The sequence below is a fragment of the Sceloporus undulatus genome, chromosome 6 (assembly GCF_019175285.1).
Source record: "Sceloporus undulatus isolate JIND9_A2432 ecotype Alabama chromosome 6, SceUnd_v1.1, whole genome shotgun sequence".
NCBI lineage: Eukaryota > Metazoa > Chordata > Lepidosauria > Squamata > Phrynosomatidae > Sceloporus > Sceloporus undulatus.
The window spans coordinates 40,320,040-40,337,892 of record NC_056527.1 but is presented as its reverse complement, the minus strand read 5'-3'; the positions used below and the strand labels follow the sequence as shown (position 1 = coordinate 40,337,892).

Below are 17,853 nucleotides of genomic sequence, written 5' to 3'. Positions count from 1 at the left end.
CCCCCTGGATATGTTGTACTGCAAATCTCAACATCTAGGGTTACCAGGTTTCCCTTAGTAAAAGGGATGGTCTTATTTAAGTTCTGGATAGCTTGTCCCATATATTATAAAGGATGCCTCTTATTTAAGGGCTGGAAAGCCTTGAGTGGGCATTAAATTGAATATCAATTGGAGTATATTGTTACAGGCTTAGTGTTAATTTGATGTATATTTTGCAAAATTTAAGCCCCTGTAGCATGCATAGTAAAAAAAAAGTGTATCTGTTTAAAGTATAAAGCATGATGTGTGTGGCACTAAGCAGCATCATTTTAAGCCAGCAGGTTTACAGGCTGGTATGGGGCTAGCAGCCAGCTGTCAAATTATACGCCAAATGCTGTGGGAAGGGATCTGTTGCAAATGCAGCTGATGCCCATTCTTCTGACTCCAGCTGAGCAGTGGGCTGAGCCTGATGGAAATAAAATGTCTCCTCTCATGATAGCTGCTGGTATGCCATCATGGTATTTTCAGAGGTGTAAGGTTGTCTGGGGGATTTGAGATTTCACAAGAGCCTTGAGCTCTTGTAAGGAGCCCTCCCCTTCCATGACTTGAGGTGGGCCTTCTTCTGGCAATATAAAACAACATTCCTGTAGTACCTGAAAGACTAATTAATTAATGAAGAAGGTCAAAGAGGAAAGTTCCAAGGTAGGCTTAATGCAGAATATAAGAAAACAAAAATAAAGGCCAGGGAAAATCTACAAGAATTCATCCTAGATAATGAGAAAATTGAAATAGTCAAAGAGTTCCCAAACTGTGGATCAAATATTGATGGGAATGGTGACTCAGTCAAAAATTAGAAGGCGGCTAGGATTGGGAAGGGCAACTAGAAAAGATCCTAAAGTGTAAAGATATGACTCTGAACCCTAAAGTGAGGGCCATCCAAGCCATTGTGCTCCCCATAATCATGTATGGATGAGAGAATGGGACATTGAAGCCAACAGAAGGAAAATAAACTCCTTTGAGACTTGGTGCTGGAAAAAAGTGTTGAGGATACTGTGGATGGCCAAGACAAACAAATGGGTTCTAGCCTGAACTGTTCCTGGAAGCCAGGATTACTAAATTGAGGCTGTTGTACTTTGGCCACACCATGAAAAGGTATGAATCACTAGAAAAGGCAGTGATGCTAGGAAATGTAGAGGGAAGTAGAAAGAATGGAAGACTGCATGACAGATGGCTAGACTCAATCGAAGAGGCCATAGACCTGAGCCTGCAAGACCTGACCAAAGCAGAGGAGGATGGGGGGCTTGGAGATGTCTCATCCACAGGATTGCCATGAATCAAGGTCAGCTTGAGGGCAGTTAACAACAATACCACCGGTGTAACTCTATCAATGTACTAAGACAACATGGGCAATGGATGGGGAAGATTGGTGTTATGGTATAGTACCTGTGGCATCAGGCTGGGGAAAGCAGTTCTGTTTTCAGATTAGATTTGTCCTGTGATGTTGCGGAGTTTGTGCACTGGATTTGGGCCATAGCATTCAGTGAGGATGAAAATTATACAGCCCTGTAGATGTTATTTGATTGCATCTCCCAACATTCCTCATCATCGTCTATGCTGGCTAGGGCTAATGAGAGTTGTAGTCCAACCTCTAAAGGTCACATGATTCCCATACCTGACATTAATAAGAATTTAGCCTGATCCTCATTGCATCTTTTTCTCTGTTAAAATCATATTTCCCTCCCAGTGCTGCTATTTGCCCCCAGAGAAGTGTACACACTTCTTCATACATATGCATAAAAAGGCCACAGTGCACAGTGGAAGTAGCAGACTTAACAATGGAAGCAGCAGACTTTATGTTGCATATCTGGACATGGCATCATGCATGTCAAGAATCTCTGATTTACTTGTAAGGGTTTTGTATATGTTACGTGTAGTATATTTCAGTTAAAATAAATTGTGTTTAGAAAAGAAATGGTGAACATGTCATCAACACAGAGCATTTCTGCAGTTTAACCTTGATCTGCAGGGACAAGAGCAGTATATTAGCACTGATATTTTTATGACACAGAGGCAGAGACTCACAATAAAATTGTTAACAGATTTAATTTCCCTGAAGGGTCATAACGACCAAAACCCCTTCCTATAATATGTTAAAATGACAATATTATTGGCGGTATGAGCCAATATTTGTAGCTGAGATATAGCAAATTGTGGGCCAGAGCAGTTTACTTGTTTAGACCAATGTTTTAGATATATTAAAATACAACCACATCCCTGCAGTACAGTTAGTAGAGCTCAGTTGTGATCAGTAACCCATTCCATACCTTTTGACTAAATCCTTTAGTTAAAAGTTGGAGACAACCAACTCAAATGCAGTATTTAATAGATTATTCTATGTTCAGGTTATATCAAATTGTTGTTGTTGTGTGCCTTCAAGTTGTTTCCAAATTATGCTGATCCTATAGGTGATCCTATTACAGGATTTCCTTACAGACTTCTTCAGAGAGGGGTTGTCATTGCTATCCTATGAGGCTGAGAGAATGTGACTTGCCCAAGGTCACCCAGTGGGTTTCATGGCTCAGCAGGGATCAAACCCTGGTCTCCAGAGTCATAGTCCAACACTCAAACCACTACATTGGGCCTCTTCAGGCTAGGATTGTGTCCCCTATTTCTGATGTGAATGGTGCTATAGATTATGGAGATTATCACATTGAGTTTAAAACACCCTATCCGTGACAGGATACAGGCACCTTTAATTTTAACAATGGGTGTTACCACACTTGGCCGTGGTCAGGTGAATGCAGCCCATATACAGCCCAGATGACAGCCAGGCTTATCCTATGACTTTTCAAAAACAGGAATATCCTGGTCTTACAAAGCCACAGAATAAGCCTGACTGGCATCGGGACTGTATACGGGTTGTATTTGCCTGGCCACAGCTCAGGGTGATAACACCCTTTTTAAACATTAAAGGCACCTGTAGTCCATTGGGGATAAGGCACTTTAAACTCAATGTGATAATCTCCAAAGTTGTGTGTGCGCGCACTTGCACACGAGCCTTCAAGCTGCCTGTAAACTTATGGCAACCCTGTGAATTTCCAAGGGTTTTCTTATACAAGGAATACTCAGAGGTGGGTTTGCCAGTTCCTTCCTTTGAAATATAGTTTACAGCATATGGTATTCATTGACAACCTCCCCTCCAAATACTGACCAGGGCTGACTTGCTTAGCTTCCAAGATGGAATCTAGTGCCTTTAGGGCAATGGTTCCTAACCCCCACTTTGAGGAGCCCTTAGGTCTCCCGCACACTTCCCAGGTGCTCTGCGGCTGCCCCAGGAAAATGAAAGAAATAAAATTGTAATGAAATTAAAGAGTAAAAAAACCCAAAAAGTAACACTACTCCTAAACATCATTAACTTGTAAGACAAAGGGTAGTCTCTTAGGGGCTCCGCCACAGAAATTAATTCAAAAAGGGCAAGTCAAAAAGGTTGGGAACTCCCTGCTTTAGGATATTTTGGCCCTGTAGATAGTTACTGCTTGCAGACTACATCTTTTATCCTCTATTTTTTTAATCTCTGGTATGTGGATGGGGGAAATACATATGAATCTTCTCATTCATGAAGGGCAGGTACAAATGTTCCTTATTGCAATCTGAGGTTTAATGTATCATGCTTTTTAGACAGAATATGCTTGGATTTGACTTCAATATTTGAAAATACAGAGTAAAAAATTTAAAAGGAGCGCAAATCAGGAGAACTCTAAAACAGAGAGAATGAACAGAGGCCAATATTATTCATTTAATAGAAGTAGAACAAGGATGAGAAATGCTGTTGTGCTGCAACTTCCATAATCTTTCTCATTGGGTTTTGATGGCTAGGGTTGATGGGAATTGCAGTCCAACAGCTGAAAAGCCACACATTTCACATGACGCCCCCTCTGCCTCCACACCGGACCACCGCCGCTGCCAGAGCCGCGTTTCTGCCGGGCGGCCTCCTCCCGGGGTGTCGGAGGTGTGCAGTTGCGCACCGCCCCGGGAGTGCCGCCCACGGACTGAGAGGGCACCGCTGCGGGACTCTTTTTACTGGCCTTGGCGTTTGGCGGCCAGAGTGTGAGGGCTCTTTAAGGGACACCTGGGGGGAAGGCAAGGAGGAGGCTCGCCAGGTGAGAGCGGCGAGCATAAAGCCGGGCAACCGGACCTTCCTGCCACGCCCCCTCTGCCTCCACACCGGACCACCGCTGCTGCCAGAGCCGCATTTCTGCCGGGTGGCCTCCTCCCGGGGTGTCGGAGGTGCGCAGTTGCGCACCGCCCCGGGAGTGCCGTCCACGGACTGAGAGGGCACCGCTGCGGGACTCCGCAGCGCTACCATCGCGCAGCTGCGCAACTGCGCAGTTTTAATCGGGTTAGGGAGGCAGTGGGTTAGTCACAGAGCAGAGGATGCCTGAGGTGGCTAACCTCTGCTCTCTTAATTGTGGGAGGAGGGTGGGGGGAGGTTATGGATGTGGGGGATGCACGGGCTGGGGAGGAGGGGGATTACATCATTACGAGCGGAGCTCCCATTGAGGTAGTGTGGGGCAGGGGGAGGTATGGCGGTGGGAGAAGGGACTTGCGTTCCAGGGAAAGGAGAGACAGATGCATCATATCTATCTCCCCTTCCTGTCCCCCTCCCAACCTAAGGGACCTGAGGGTCACTCCAACCGTGCCACAAACCCTGTCGCTGCTCCTGTGCAATGCCAGGTTGATTAACAACAAGTCCCACATCCTCCACGACCTGTTGGAGGACAGTAATTGCGACCTGGCTTGCATTACCGAGACCTGGCTTGGGCCTGAAGGAGACGCTGTGTGGGCTCAGGCCCTGCCTGCTGGGTTCTCGGTGAAGGACCAGCCCAGGTTAGGTGGGCGGTGTGTGTGTGGCCTTGATACATAGGAACACCTTGTCCCTTACCAGGAACCACATCCGACTGACGTCCTATATCGAGTGTATTTACCTGACCCTAAAGGCTAGGGACAGTCTAGGGATTCTGTTGGTGTATCGGCCACCCCGTGCGCTAATGGACTCCCTTAACGAGCTGACACAGCTGGTCGCTGAGCTGATGCTGGAGACGCCCAGGCTACTTGTCCTGGGCGACTTCAACATCTCCCTCACGGCCAGCTATGTTCCACCCGGTGCGGCTCGGGAATTCATGGATACCATGGCGGCCATGGGCCTGTCCCAGCTGATTTTGGGTCCTACGCATTCTGCGGGTAATACTCTTGATTTGGTCTTCTGTTCGGATGCGGAAAATCCGTGAGCGGAAATAACTAATATTTCCCCCCTGTCATGGACGGATCATTTCCTGGTGGAGGCAAAAATCAAGGTGTCTACCCAGATCCCCCCCGGGGGTGGCGGACCTGTTAGGATGGTCTATCCTTGACGGCTGATGGAACCCAAAAGGTTCCAGGAAGCTTTAGAGGGGCACATGGTTGGAAGTGACGGCGACTCTGTTGATGCCCTGACTGGTATCTGGAATACCGGTCTCTCAAGGGCTATACACAGTATCGCTCCTAAGCGCCCTCTCAGGCCCGCTTCCAAGCGTAAGCCCTGGTATACGGAAGATCTCCGGGCAAGGAAGCGGGAACTGCGACGGCTAGAGTGCCGTTGGCGGAAACACCTTCGCTTACATGACAAGGCTCTCCTAGACCAACTGTTAGAGGACTACGGAGAGGCGATATGAGCAGCTAAGAACTCGTTCTATGGTGCTCGTGTCGCGTCCGCGGAGTCACGTCCAGCAGAGTTGTTCAGGGTGGTCAGGGAGCTGACTCAGCTCCCTCCTGCCCCGAACCAGATCCTTGAACCTTCTAAGGCCTGCTGTGACAATTTTAATAACTTCTTCGCGGATAAAACCTCTCGGATAAGCGAAGGTCTTAACGCTGACATTCAAGCAGAACCTAGTGTAGAGGTGTCCAGAGCCTCCGTGGACTTCATTAAACTGGATCGGTTTGAGTCGGTAAGTAGCGATGATGTGGACAAGATCCCCAGAAGTGTTCGGAAGACAACCTGCTCTCTCGATCCCTGTCCCTCATGGCTAGCAGCCCAGGGGGGACCGGCGGTAACGTTATTGTTACGCCGGATCATTAACACATCTTTGAGGGAAGGGCAATTTCCACCAGAATTAAAATTGGCCATTGTAAAACCTTTATTAAAAAAGCCCTCCCTCGACCCCCTGGTACATAATAATTATTGGCCAGTTTCGCTGCTGCCATTTCTGGGGAAGGTGATCGAGAGGGCGGTTGCAATCCAGCTTCAGGCGGTCTTGGATGAAACGGATTATCTGGACCCATTTCAAACTGGCTTCCGGGCGGGTTACGGGGTTGAGACGGCCATGGTCGCCTTGGTCGATGATCTCCGTCTGGGCATCGACGGGGGAAGCGTGTCCCTGTTGGTGCTCTTGGACATCTCAGCGGCTTTCGATACCATAGACCATGGTATCCTTCTGGGGCGCCTGGCAGAGGTGTGAATCGGGGGCACTGCGCTCCAGTGGTTCCGGTCCTACCTCTCTGGGAGGTCCCAGATGGTGCAGCTGGGAGACGTGTGCTCCGATGAGCGGGCCCTTAAAACTGGGGTCCCTCAAGGAGCCATTCTGTCTCCCATGCTATTTAACATTTACATGAAACCGCTGGGAGAGATCATCCGGAGACATGGGGCGCGGGGTTATCAGTACGCTGATGACACCCAAATCATTTTCTCTATGTCTCCGACTGATGCAGTGACCGAGGATGGCGTCTCTCCTCTCGTGGCGTGTCTCGAGTCAGTAATGGGCTGGATGAGGGAAAACCGACTCAAATTGAATCCAGAGAAAACGGAGGTACTTGTGATAGGTTCCCCTGGTCCAGGAATGGCGGTGGTTCCACCTGTCCTGAACGGGGTCACGCTCCCTGTGAAGGACTCCGTGCGCAGTCTGGGGGTGCTTCTTGACTCGTTGCTTCACCTGACTGCTCAGGTGAATGCGATGGTCAAGAACACCTGTTATCAGCTTCGGCTTATTCGCCAGCTGCGCCCATACCTGGCCCAGAGGGACCTTGAAACTGTCGTACATGTTCTGGTAACCTCGAGATTGGATTTCTGCAATGCACTCTACATGGGGCAACCTTTATACCAAACCCGGAAGCTACAAATGGTACAGAATATGGCAGCCAGGCTGGTCACTGGTACTTCCAGGGCCAGCCACATAACACCGGTGCTCCAAGATCTGCATTGGCTGCCTATTCGCTTCCGGGCACAATATAAGGTGTTGGTGATGACCTATAAAGCCCTAAATGGCTTGGGCCCAGGATACCTGAAGGACCGCCTCTCCCCGTACATTCCGTCCCGCACCCTCAGAACATCTGGGCAGCAATTACTTAGGGTGCCAGGGGCTAGGCTGACCTCTACCACGAGGAAGTCCTTCTCCATCGCTGCCCCGGCCCTTTGGAACACACTGCCCACAGAGCTCCGCTCGGCCACCTCCCTGGCCCAATTTAGAAAGGACTTAAAAACCTTTCTATTTAAGATCGCATTCCCCCAATTAGAGTCCTAGTAGGCCTCCCCTCCTCCGTATTCCGCAGGAGGGCTGACTAACGGGGGCTTTTATTCTTTTATTCTGTTGTTGTGTACCTGTTTTTATCCGAATGTATATGTTGTGTTTTGATATTTGTTGTAAACCGCCCTGATCTCAGGAAGGGCGGTATATTAATAAAAAATAACAATAACAAGCTGAACAAATTTATGACAGCATAAATTTGGCCTTGAAGGCTTGTGGGAGCTGCAGATACTGAGGATCTCATGGGAATCTTCTCTGCTTATTTGGCTTACCAACTAGTAAGTCATAGCCAAGCTGATGGATATGGATTAAAATTGCACAATACACCTGACGTGCAGCACTGTCCTACATGAATGTATGAGTGCAGATAGAAGAGCTGTTCACTTCTCTTCTTTAAGAAAACAGCAGCACTAAGTTTGCCAGAGCTTGGAAAATTTACTTTTTTGATGGTTTCAATCCCCACTCAGCTACAAAAATCCATTGGGTGATGTTGGCCACGTCACAGGCTCTGAGGAAGGCAAAAGAAAAAAAAAAAACCTCTGAACAAATTTTGCCATGAAAGTTTCACCTTGGGTCACTATAAGTTGGAAATGACTTGAAGGCACACACAACAATACAGAACCCCTGTGAGAGCCAGCATGGTATAGTGGTTTGAACGTTAGACTATGATTCCAGGGTCTGAGTGCCCGCTCTGCCATAGAAACCCATAGAGTGGCCTCTTGGGCAAGTCACATAGAAGAAAGCAAAGGAAAACCTTACTGAATAAATCTTGCCTGGTAAACCCCACGATAGGGTTGCCATAAGTCAGAAAGAATTTGAAGGCACACAACCACAACATGGTGCTATATTGGCTTGAAGCTTGTTGATGCTATTGTTATTTCCTGATGCTAGATATTTTATTGTTTTTAGCTGTTTGTAATTGAATTTTAATGTAAACACTTTGTGCTTTATTTTAGTCTGTAACCCCGCTTTGATCCATTGGGAGAGGCGGGGAAACATAAATAAAATTTATTATTATTATTATTATTATTAAGGTTCTGAGAACTTCCAAAAATGAGCTTTTGCAAGCTGCAAAATTGGAATGTTTAGAATACAAAGTGAACAATTCTTATTTCTATAGTGGTTTAAATGTTGGACTAGGACCCTGGAGACCAGATTTCAAATTCCCAGCTCTGCCACGAAACTAACTGGATGACCTTGGGCAAATCGCACTCTCTCAGCCTCAGAGGATGGCAATGGCAAACCCCCTCTGAAGAAACCTGCCAAGGAAAACAAGCAATAGGTTCGCCTCTTATTACCTGGTTGCTGCCTTTCTGCATCCGCACTGCGGAAACAATCCGGCCTGACACCAATTTTAACTGCCATGGCTCAGTGCTACAAAATTCTGGACATGACAGTTTTTTGTGGGTTTTTTTGGGCTATGTGGTCATGTTCAATTTGGAAGAGTTTATTCCTGATGTTTTACCGGCATCTGTGGCTGAAGCATTCTCTGAAGATGCCAGCCACAGATGCTGGCGAAATGTCAGGAATAAACTCTTCTAGAACATGGCCACATATGGATGCCGGCCATGAAAGCCTTCAACTTCACTCTGGACATGAGTTTGTTGTAGCACCAGAGCGGAGCCGTTATGTTGTATAACTGCTATTGTGATGGCTGATGCTATATCCGCACTGCAGAAACAATCTGATGTGACAACGGCTTCTAACCACCATGGCTCCATGCCATGGGAATTCTGGGAACTGTAGTTTGTGGTGGCACCAGAGAGGAGCCCATAATTCTATAGGATGGAGCCACAGCACTTTAAAAGTGGTACGAAACCAAATTGTTTTTGCAGTATGGATGCTACACACATATAGACCTTTCCCCTGGTCACAACAGCACTTTCTTTACTTATTTATTTGATTTCTATGCCGCCTTTCTCCCTGAAAGGGACCCAAGGTGGCTCACAAATAGAAAGTCTAACAAACCGTAGGACAACAAAACAATAAAATAACATCAGCTAAAAACCATATACAATTACAGACATTAAAACCATGGCACCCATCTCATATAAAAGCTAGAAAAGAGCCCAGAATTTCATAGGATGGAGCCACGGTAGTTTAACAATGGTACGAAACTGGATTGTTTCTGCAGTGTGGATGCAACACACACACACACACACACTCTTCCCCCAGTCACAACAGCACTTTATTTACTTATTTGATTTCTATGCCACTTCTCCCATAAAGGGACCCAAGTTGGCTCACAAACAAAACACAAGACAGCAAAACCCCACATAAGAAGCCATCCCACCACAAACTTCAATCCCCAGAATGCCATAGCATTGAGCCAGGGAAATCAAACCATTCAAAGCCTGCCTGAACAAAACCTTTTTTTTTTTTTGTTGCTTGCTTTGAACAGAGGAGGAGGAGGGACCAGGAGAGGAGAGGAGGAAAAAGGTGGAGGCAGCAAAAGAGAAAGGAGAAAAGAGAGCCTCTCTCTCTCTCTCTGCTGGCCCTTCCTTTCCCTTGGCACCTGTGGGAGGAGGAGGAGGAGGAGAGATGCCTGCTTCTTGCCTCCCTCTCTTGGGCCTGGCTTTTGGGCCAGCCCTCCTCACCTTCCCGCCCAATTTTTAGCTCCCGAGGCAGGTCCCTCTTCCCTGGCCAAAGGAAGGAGGAGGAGGAGGAGGACGAGAAGGGGAAGCTCTGCCAGCCTGACAGCAGCCCCAGCCTTTGCTTGGAGGCTGCGCTTTGCATAACAAGGGAAAGGTGTGGGAAGGGAAGGAGGGAGCCCAGAAGCTGAGCCCAGGAGGAGGAGGAGGAGGAGAGGAGGGCTCCATCCCTCAGGCATGCAGCCTCCATGGCTGGGGGCGCCACCAAGATGCAGCCGGACTCCTCTCTCCTGGGCCAGAGCCTCAGCCAGAGCCCCCAGGAGCAGCAGCAGCAGCAGCAGCAAATGCAGCTGCGGCAGAAGCTGAGGGAGCTGCCTGCCTTGCTCCGGAGCGGACTCACGTTGCGGAGGAAAAACTCCAACGCTGGCAGCCGGGTGAGTGAAGGAAGGGGCCTCCCTTGGGGCTCAGGGGCATCTTCCCTCTTGGCCCCTCCAAGGCTCCAGGCCTGGGTAGAACCCCCCCCCCCAATGGCTCAGTGCTCACCCCAAACCCTCTGCTCCACTTCCATTTCCCTCAGGTGGACCACCCCCCTTTTGCTGAAGCAATGAGGAGACCACAAACAGCTCAGACTTGGAGGGCCCCCCAGTTTTTCATCCCCACTACGAAGTGCAGCCTGGGCCAAGTGAGAGCAGGCAGAGGCTACGTTCTTGGGACCAATGTTTAAAATGGAAATCTAGCCCCAAGTGCTGGAAGACAGTGGTCCCCCAACTGTGGACTTTGGACTTCAGCTCCCAGAAGCCTCTCAGCCATGTTGGCCAATAGCCAGGGTTTCTGGGAGCTGAAGTCCCAAAGCCCTGAAAGAGCCCAGTTTGGGGGCCACAGGGGTAGGGCATTCAAGGGGGGAAATGGAAAACCTGACCACCCAGAAAAGGTACAAAACACTCCCAGGAGTTTATCACACGGGGCCTAATTTCGGCATTAAAGAGAGATTAAAGCGCACTGCAAGCATCCTGCGAATAAAGCCAAGTAATTGCGCAAATGATTGACACACACAGTTGCACAAATGAGGCAATATCGGAAATGCATTGTCACTGAACTCCTGAAAGTAAGATGTACGTTAATGCTTCTTTGTGACTAATGGTGGGTTTTATGTGATGTTGTGTGAAATCATTTTGTGCAATTAAACGATTTTCCAGGATATTCACTGGATGATAAACTCTTGAACTCTTTCATGTGATAAACTCACTAGAAACGCAAACCCTTGCTTCCTAGCCATGCTCAAAATGGGATTCCTCCTGGACAGAAAGATGGCATGGGGGGCGGGTCTGGGAAAAGGAGGACACCTGGTCACCTTGGGGTTGTTTGGTCCCCAAGGTACCCCCCCCCCCCCAAATTTGGGAGACAGTTCTGTGTGTGGAGGGAGGAGGGGGATGCCTGGCCCATGTCTTAAAAATTAACCATGACAACCACAACAGTCTGTTTGGCTTGTGAAACGTCAGTGAGGTATTCCATTGGCTCATCAAAAGTCCGTGGGTATTGCATTGGCTCATGGAAGGTCAGTGGGATATTTCAGTGGCTCTGAAAAGTCTGTGGTCTAATGAAAAGGCTCATGATAGGTCAATGGGATATTGCAAGGTATGTGCTGTTCCTGAGATTGTTTTGGGGAGGGAGGGAGGAGACATCAGATATTCACCTACATGAAGTGAGATTAGGGGCTGTCAGGGTTAGGCCTTGCAGTATGGATGTCCAGGGTGAGTAGCAATAAAAGAAGGAGGCTACTGATTTCCCTTGGGGAATGAATGATTTGCTTGACCGTGATTGGGTTTGTTGCCCAGTCCTTGTTTGCTGAGAAGTGAACCACAGAGATCAGGGAGGCTTTTAATCCCAGGTCAATGTGGATAAGATTTTTTTAAAAGTGTGTGGTTTTAGAGCCTGCCAAAAGAGTGGCCCAGGGGCACTTTTCTAACTGTGGCAAAACTGTTGTGACACATTGGAGACTTAGCAGTTTATTGCTGTGCAAGCTTTTGCTAGGTAAAGTATTTTAATGCTATTATCAACGAGGTACATGCATCTGATATAGGATGTATGCCTCCATCCCACAAAATGTTAGTTAGTAAGGCTGGAGAAATTTTGTCACACATGTGACACATGGGACCAAACCTTGATATTTTCAAATCATCCAGGCCACCAATTAAAAACCTCTTGGAAAATTGTCCAAACCACTGCAAAAATACACTGAAATGTGCCGATTTGATTTGTCCCCTACAACCCAGCAGAATAGATAAAATGACCCCAAACCAGTCAAAAGTAAAATCAGAACTCATGTGGCCTCTTGATTTTTGTGTGTGTAAGCAAACTTTGCCCAGCCCTAATCTACATGAAAATTCAGACATTTTCAGTTGAATTTTGATTCTTTTGCATTCTGTGGACATAGCTGCTTACTTGGATAGTCCACTGCATTCACTCAGATTTCCTTCCAGGCAAACATGCATTAGATGTGCAGACGTGACCTAGGTAGCATAGGCTATTCAGATCAGTCATTCAAAGAAACTATGAGGAAGCCAATTTAGAAGTAGTCCTGGTCATCTCTGTATGCATTTTGTAAGCAACATAATGCTGCAGTTCAGTGGTGTTGGAAATTTCTGCTGAGTGTATTAATATTGTCAGCATCAATGGAAGATGGACTACCACCAAATCAAGTGGATCCTGCAACAAGACAAACAACCAGTAGTAGGCAGCCTCAGCTGTCCTTTAGAGCACTACTGTAGTTTTTAGGTTATTTGATGGAGGGGGAAATGGGCAGTTCTCCTATGTGCCAAGAATTGGGACCATATTTGTGACCATTGACTACACCTGTTTTTTTCCTCGAAGGTCTCCATGGACCAGCAGCCAATAGCTCACAGACTGACACCACTTTGAGTAGCAATGTTAATAATATTTGTACAGCGCTGTGTATAATTACAGCGCTTTAGAAATAAAGTTTAATAATAATAACGATGCTCTGGAGTCTGTAGCGTAGCATAGTTTGTACTATCCAAAATAGTTGGAACTGTTCGTTACTAATCTTTTATCCTAGGTTATTCTTTTGGATTTGTGTGCTTTGTCTCTTCCTCTGATAAGTTTTTAGAAGTGCAAAAGTTTGGGCTGCAATCTGATTGATAACAGAAGTTGCAATTGTGTCAGTTTTAAATTGCATTCCTATACATGAGAGTAAGTCCCATTTACCTCAGTAGAACTTAATTTTTAGTAGCCATGTATAGCATTGTGCTATTTGTTAACGTTTCAAAAGATAACATAATTTTGAGGCAAAAGTCACACTTGTTCCTTGATGATGTACTCTTAGGGAAGGAAGCATTCTCCTTGTGTGTGAGAGAAAGGATAATCCTTCTTAAAGTAGTACTTGTCATCAGTAGTTTTTTTATCAACACTTTGTTTAAAATAAAAAAATAATACATTGTGAAACTCCTTAGCTGCTCAAGTAATTGGTACATCATTTTGACTCTTTAAAATGTTTGTACATTAAACATTGTAGCATTATTAATTATCCCTAGATGCACCCATTGTTTTCAAGCAAAACTTGTACCAAGAGATTTGGTTTAGTGGTCTGATGAACTAAAATGATTTTTTATTTGTGTCTGAGGGACTGTGCTACTTTAATAGTAGAAATAATAATGATTAATTTCAGAAACATTACAGAGTGTTTCTTAATATCATCCACATGTTACATATGTTGAAAAGTTCATCGTTGAAAAGCTCTATCATAACTAAACTTTGCCTTGGGCTTATGACATTTGGGAACACACGAATAATAAATAATGTATACTGGAAATTAGATGCCCTATGGTAGCCTTCCCAAACCTGTTGCCCTCAAATATTTTGGCCTACAGCTCCCATAATTCTTAAACATTGGTCATGCTGCCCGGGGCTTATAGGAGCTGTAATCGAAAACAACCAGAGGAAACTTAATGAGGACAAACTGCACATAGTATTTAAACACTAGTGTAAGTACGTCTCATCATTTTAATTCTCTTAAACATTCTGTGTGTTCATAAAGCTTTATACAAATAGTAATTAATTATGAAAATTATACTTGTATGGCATCAGGAAGCTTTGGAATGCGACTGCTCACAAATAAAACATTTGCCAGGTCCTAGATAAAGACAGTACAGTAGTTCATTTGTCTGAGTTGTGAAAATGTAATTGCTATTATCATATCCTGTTTTGCAACATGAGCTACACACACACACACACACACACACACACACACACACACAAACATGTATAGGATACACTCAAACACAAGGATAAAAAAAGTGACACAACTGGAAATGTAGCCCAAAATTCATGCCTTGCAGGCATGAATTTCAGGATCTAGTTATTATTAGTCTTCAGTTATGTGTATATTAAATTGTGATGGAAATAGATTGTAAAATGGAAAGCTTGATATGCAGAGGTTCTAGGGTTTGGTTTGTATATGCAACATCACATATATACCTGTACTAATGGCATACACAGGTGATTTCTTTATTCACTGGGCAGTGAACATCTTTGAAAGACTTGACTGATCAGAGTTATATTATTGGAGAGGTAATCAGACACAGTGAGAATTAGTAGTGATGCTAAAATACCTTAATTTTGAGGAAAACAATTTTCTTTAAAAATCTGCATTCCAAGATGCAGGATCTTCTAGTAAGTATATATTTAAGGGTTACTTCCAGGAATGGCACACCCTCATAGTGATCTCCCTATCATAATTATATGTTGCTGTATGAAATTGTTATCTTATGTGTGGAAATGCTGTAAGTGCAAATAGGCTATAGATCAGAGGAAGAAACAATACAGCCATCCAAATGTTGGACTCCTGACTGTTGGCTTTGGTGAATGTGATTGCTGGGACTTTCATTCTGACAGCATCTGGAATGTCACGTGATTCCCACCCCAATGTAGATCTTTGAAAAGGTACTTTAATAAATTGAAAAGACCAAAACCAAAGGCAAATAAAAGGGAGAAAAATGAAGAAGATGAAAGGAATTTTTTAGATTGCTGTAGAGTAGGATGGACAACTGTTGAGCAGGGTGGGGTTGCGTGGACTGCTGAAAAATAAAGCAAAATTCCCAAAGTGCTCAGAAGTCCATTTATGGCTCTCAAAAATGTGTATTTTATTATTTTAAACAGTACAGAGAGGCCTTGCAACCTTTTTAAATTATGCATCTGGAAGTGTCCTGGAGCAGTATTTGCTCTCTTTTTTTGGTCAGAAAAATCTGCCTTGAGGATTCTGGAGAAGCATTTTATCATCCCCTCACTGTAGTGAATGGTTAGGGTGGCCAGACTTCAAAGTGGATATTCTATAATACAGGGTTTCTCAACTTTTTGACTTGCAGAGCTCTTTTTAGAATCAATTTCTATGGTGGAGCCCCTAAGTGGCCTACCCTATGTCGTACAAGTTAATGGTGTTCAGGAGTGGTGTTAACTTTTGCTTCTTATTCTTTAATGTCATTCAATTTTTATTTCTTTCATTTTCCTGAAGCAACTGCATAGCACTTGAGAAGTACATGCGGAGCCCTAAGGGCCCCCCAGAGCACTGCTATAATACCTCTGTACAAGATGGATTTCAGTAGGTAAAGCTTGTCATTTTGGATTGTCTCATTATAGGGTTTTCATGGTAAAATATATTCAAAAATGGTTTTCTATACTGCCTCCTGCAAAAGTATATTAAGAAAACAGAAATAATGATCTCAGATTACTTAATTGACTTTAAGGTGGATGGTGCATATATAAAAGTACTTAAAGATTATCTATACCTTAGCTCAGTCATTAATCAAAATGAAGATGGTAGTCAAGAAATCATGAGACTAGAACTTGGAAGGGCTGCTATGAAAGAAATAGATAAGATCCTAAAGTGTAAAAATATGGCATTGAATACCAAAGTCACAATCATCCATGTAATAATATTTCTGATTTTTATGTGCAGTTGTGAAAGCTGCACAGTTGAAGAGAGTTGTCAGGAAGATAATTAACTCATTTGGAATGTGGGGCTTCAGGAGAGTTCTGTGGATACAATGGACTATCAAAAAGACATGAGTCTAATCAAGCCTGAACTCTCTGTAGAGGCCAAAATGACCAAACTGAGACTGCAGTCAGCCTTCCACATTTGTGGCTTTGACACTCATTTTGATTATTTGCGGGGTCAAGGCTACCCGCTAGCGCACTTCTCCTCCTTCTCTCTCCAGGGCTTTTCCTATTTGTAGGAAAAGTCCCAGGAGGGAGAAGCCAGGAGGGGTACATGTGCCAACCTTGCCACTTTCCTGGCAGGAATAACTATCTTCTCAAGGCTGCCACCTAACCAGGAAAGGTGCAGAGAGGAAAGGTAGCCACCCCACTGGGAAAGAGGCAGGAAGTCAGTTAAAGGGACGGGAGGGAGGAGGGAAAGAGGGGAGTGCCCATACATCTGCTCCTCTCGCCCCTCCCAGCCATTTCTTTAATTGGCATCTGGACGGGTTAGTTGCAGTTTTTTTCACATTTGCAGGGGCCTTGTGTCTCTAACCCCCGTGAATGTGTAGTGCCGACTGTATTGTACTTTGGGCATATCATGAGATGATCTGACAATAACACTAGGTAAGGTTGAAGGTAGGAGAGGGGGAAGAGTGCATGACAGGTGGGTAGACTGTGAATCAAAGATGCCATGGTCTTGAGTTTGCAAGACCTGAGCAAGGCTGTTGCGGATTGGTACTCTTGAAGGTTTCTTATTAACTCCTATTCACCAGATGCCAAAGCTGACCATGAAGCAATTAAAAACAACAAACCATCACACATGGTTTGTGTGCTGAAATTCGTTTCTTGATAATTCCTTGATAATTCTTATAGCTGTTAACCATGACAAGTGAGGAAATGCTACTGAGCACTGGGGCAAAAAATGATGTCTGAGGGATGGGATACCAAAAGGGCTTAGCCAGCTTGTTCTGCAGTGATGCAGCTTTGTCATGACTGTGTAATATAATGATTTGGAAATGTAATAAGATGCAACTTAATGGATTATAATACCCTATGGATTGAGCTCAACAAATAATGTCACTATACTTGAATGTTATTAGCACTTTGTTAATGGCACCCCTTGGTTGGCATCATTGTCATCTTTAGTAACTGTGAGACAGAATTCTTGATACTATATAGCACATATACTGATAGCATTCCTAAGAGAAATGCTATATACTTTCCCATGTGGTATGGGAGCAAGAGATCATTATCTCTGTGGACAGTGCAGAAACACCTCTTCATCTGTGCTGGTAAATTATTTTGACACTTGTGTTCCACACTGAAAGCTTTTGTTTGTGTGTATGAGACTACTGTATAACCACTGCCACCTCTGTATTTCATGTAGAAATAGTAGCAGAGTGGAGAAACGTATTCTGTTGCTTGGCCTGCTTTGAGATATTCTGTTCTTTCTTTTTAGTATTTGGCTAATGTGTGCCTGAAGATTCCCTGTTTGGCTTGTACCTATAATGAACCTACCTGGAGGAGAGTGAATTTAGATAAATCCCCATAATTCCATTAATATTTGAAACTGGAGACATAGTTCACAGATAGTTCACAGATAAGTAGCCTTTGTTTTAAAGCTGTAACTTATAATGGTGGCATTTACTTTTTAGAGCCTGAACATTTATTGCCATGGAGATTCAATTTGGATAATTTGTTGTAGGTGTCATTATGTGACTAAAAAAAGACTGAGT

General features: G+C 44.8%; 1 protein-coding gene across 3 annotated transcripts in view; it reads left to right on the top strand.

The window, feature by feature from the left end:
• Nucleotides 1-10,070: 10,070 nt before the first annotated feature.
• RAPGEF5 (Rap guanine nucleotide exchange factor 5) overlaps nt 10,071-17,853 on the top strand; it is a 179,622-nt gene continuing 171,839 nt past the window's right edge. For all 3 annotated transcript variants that reach the window (XM_042475396.1, XM_042475397.1, XM_042475398.1), the window contains exon 1: nt 10,071-10,560. In XM_042475396.1, coding sequence (XP_042331330.1) covers nt 10,375-10,560 — 186 coding nt within the window. In that variant the 5' untranslated portion in view covers nt 10,071-10,374. The remainder of the gene's footprint in view (nt 10,561-17,853) is intronic.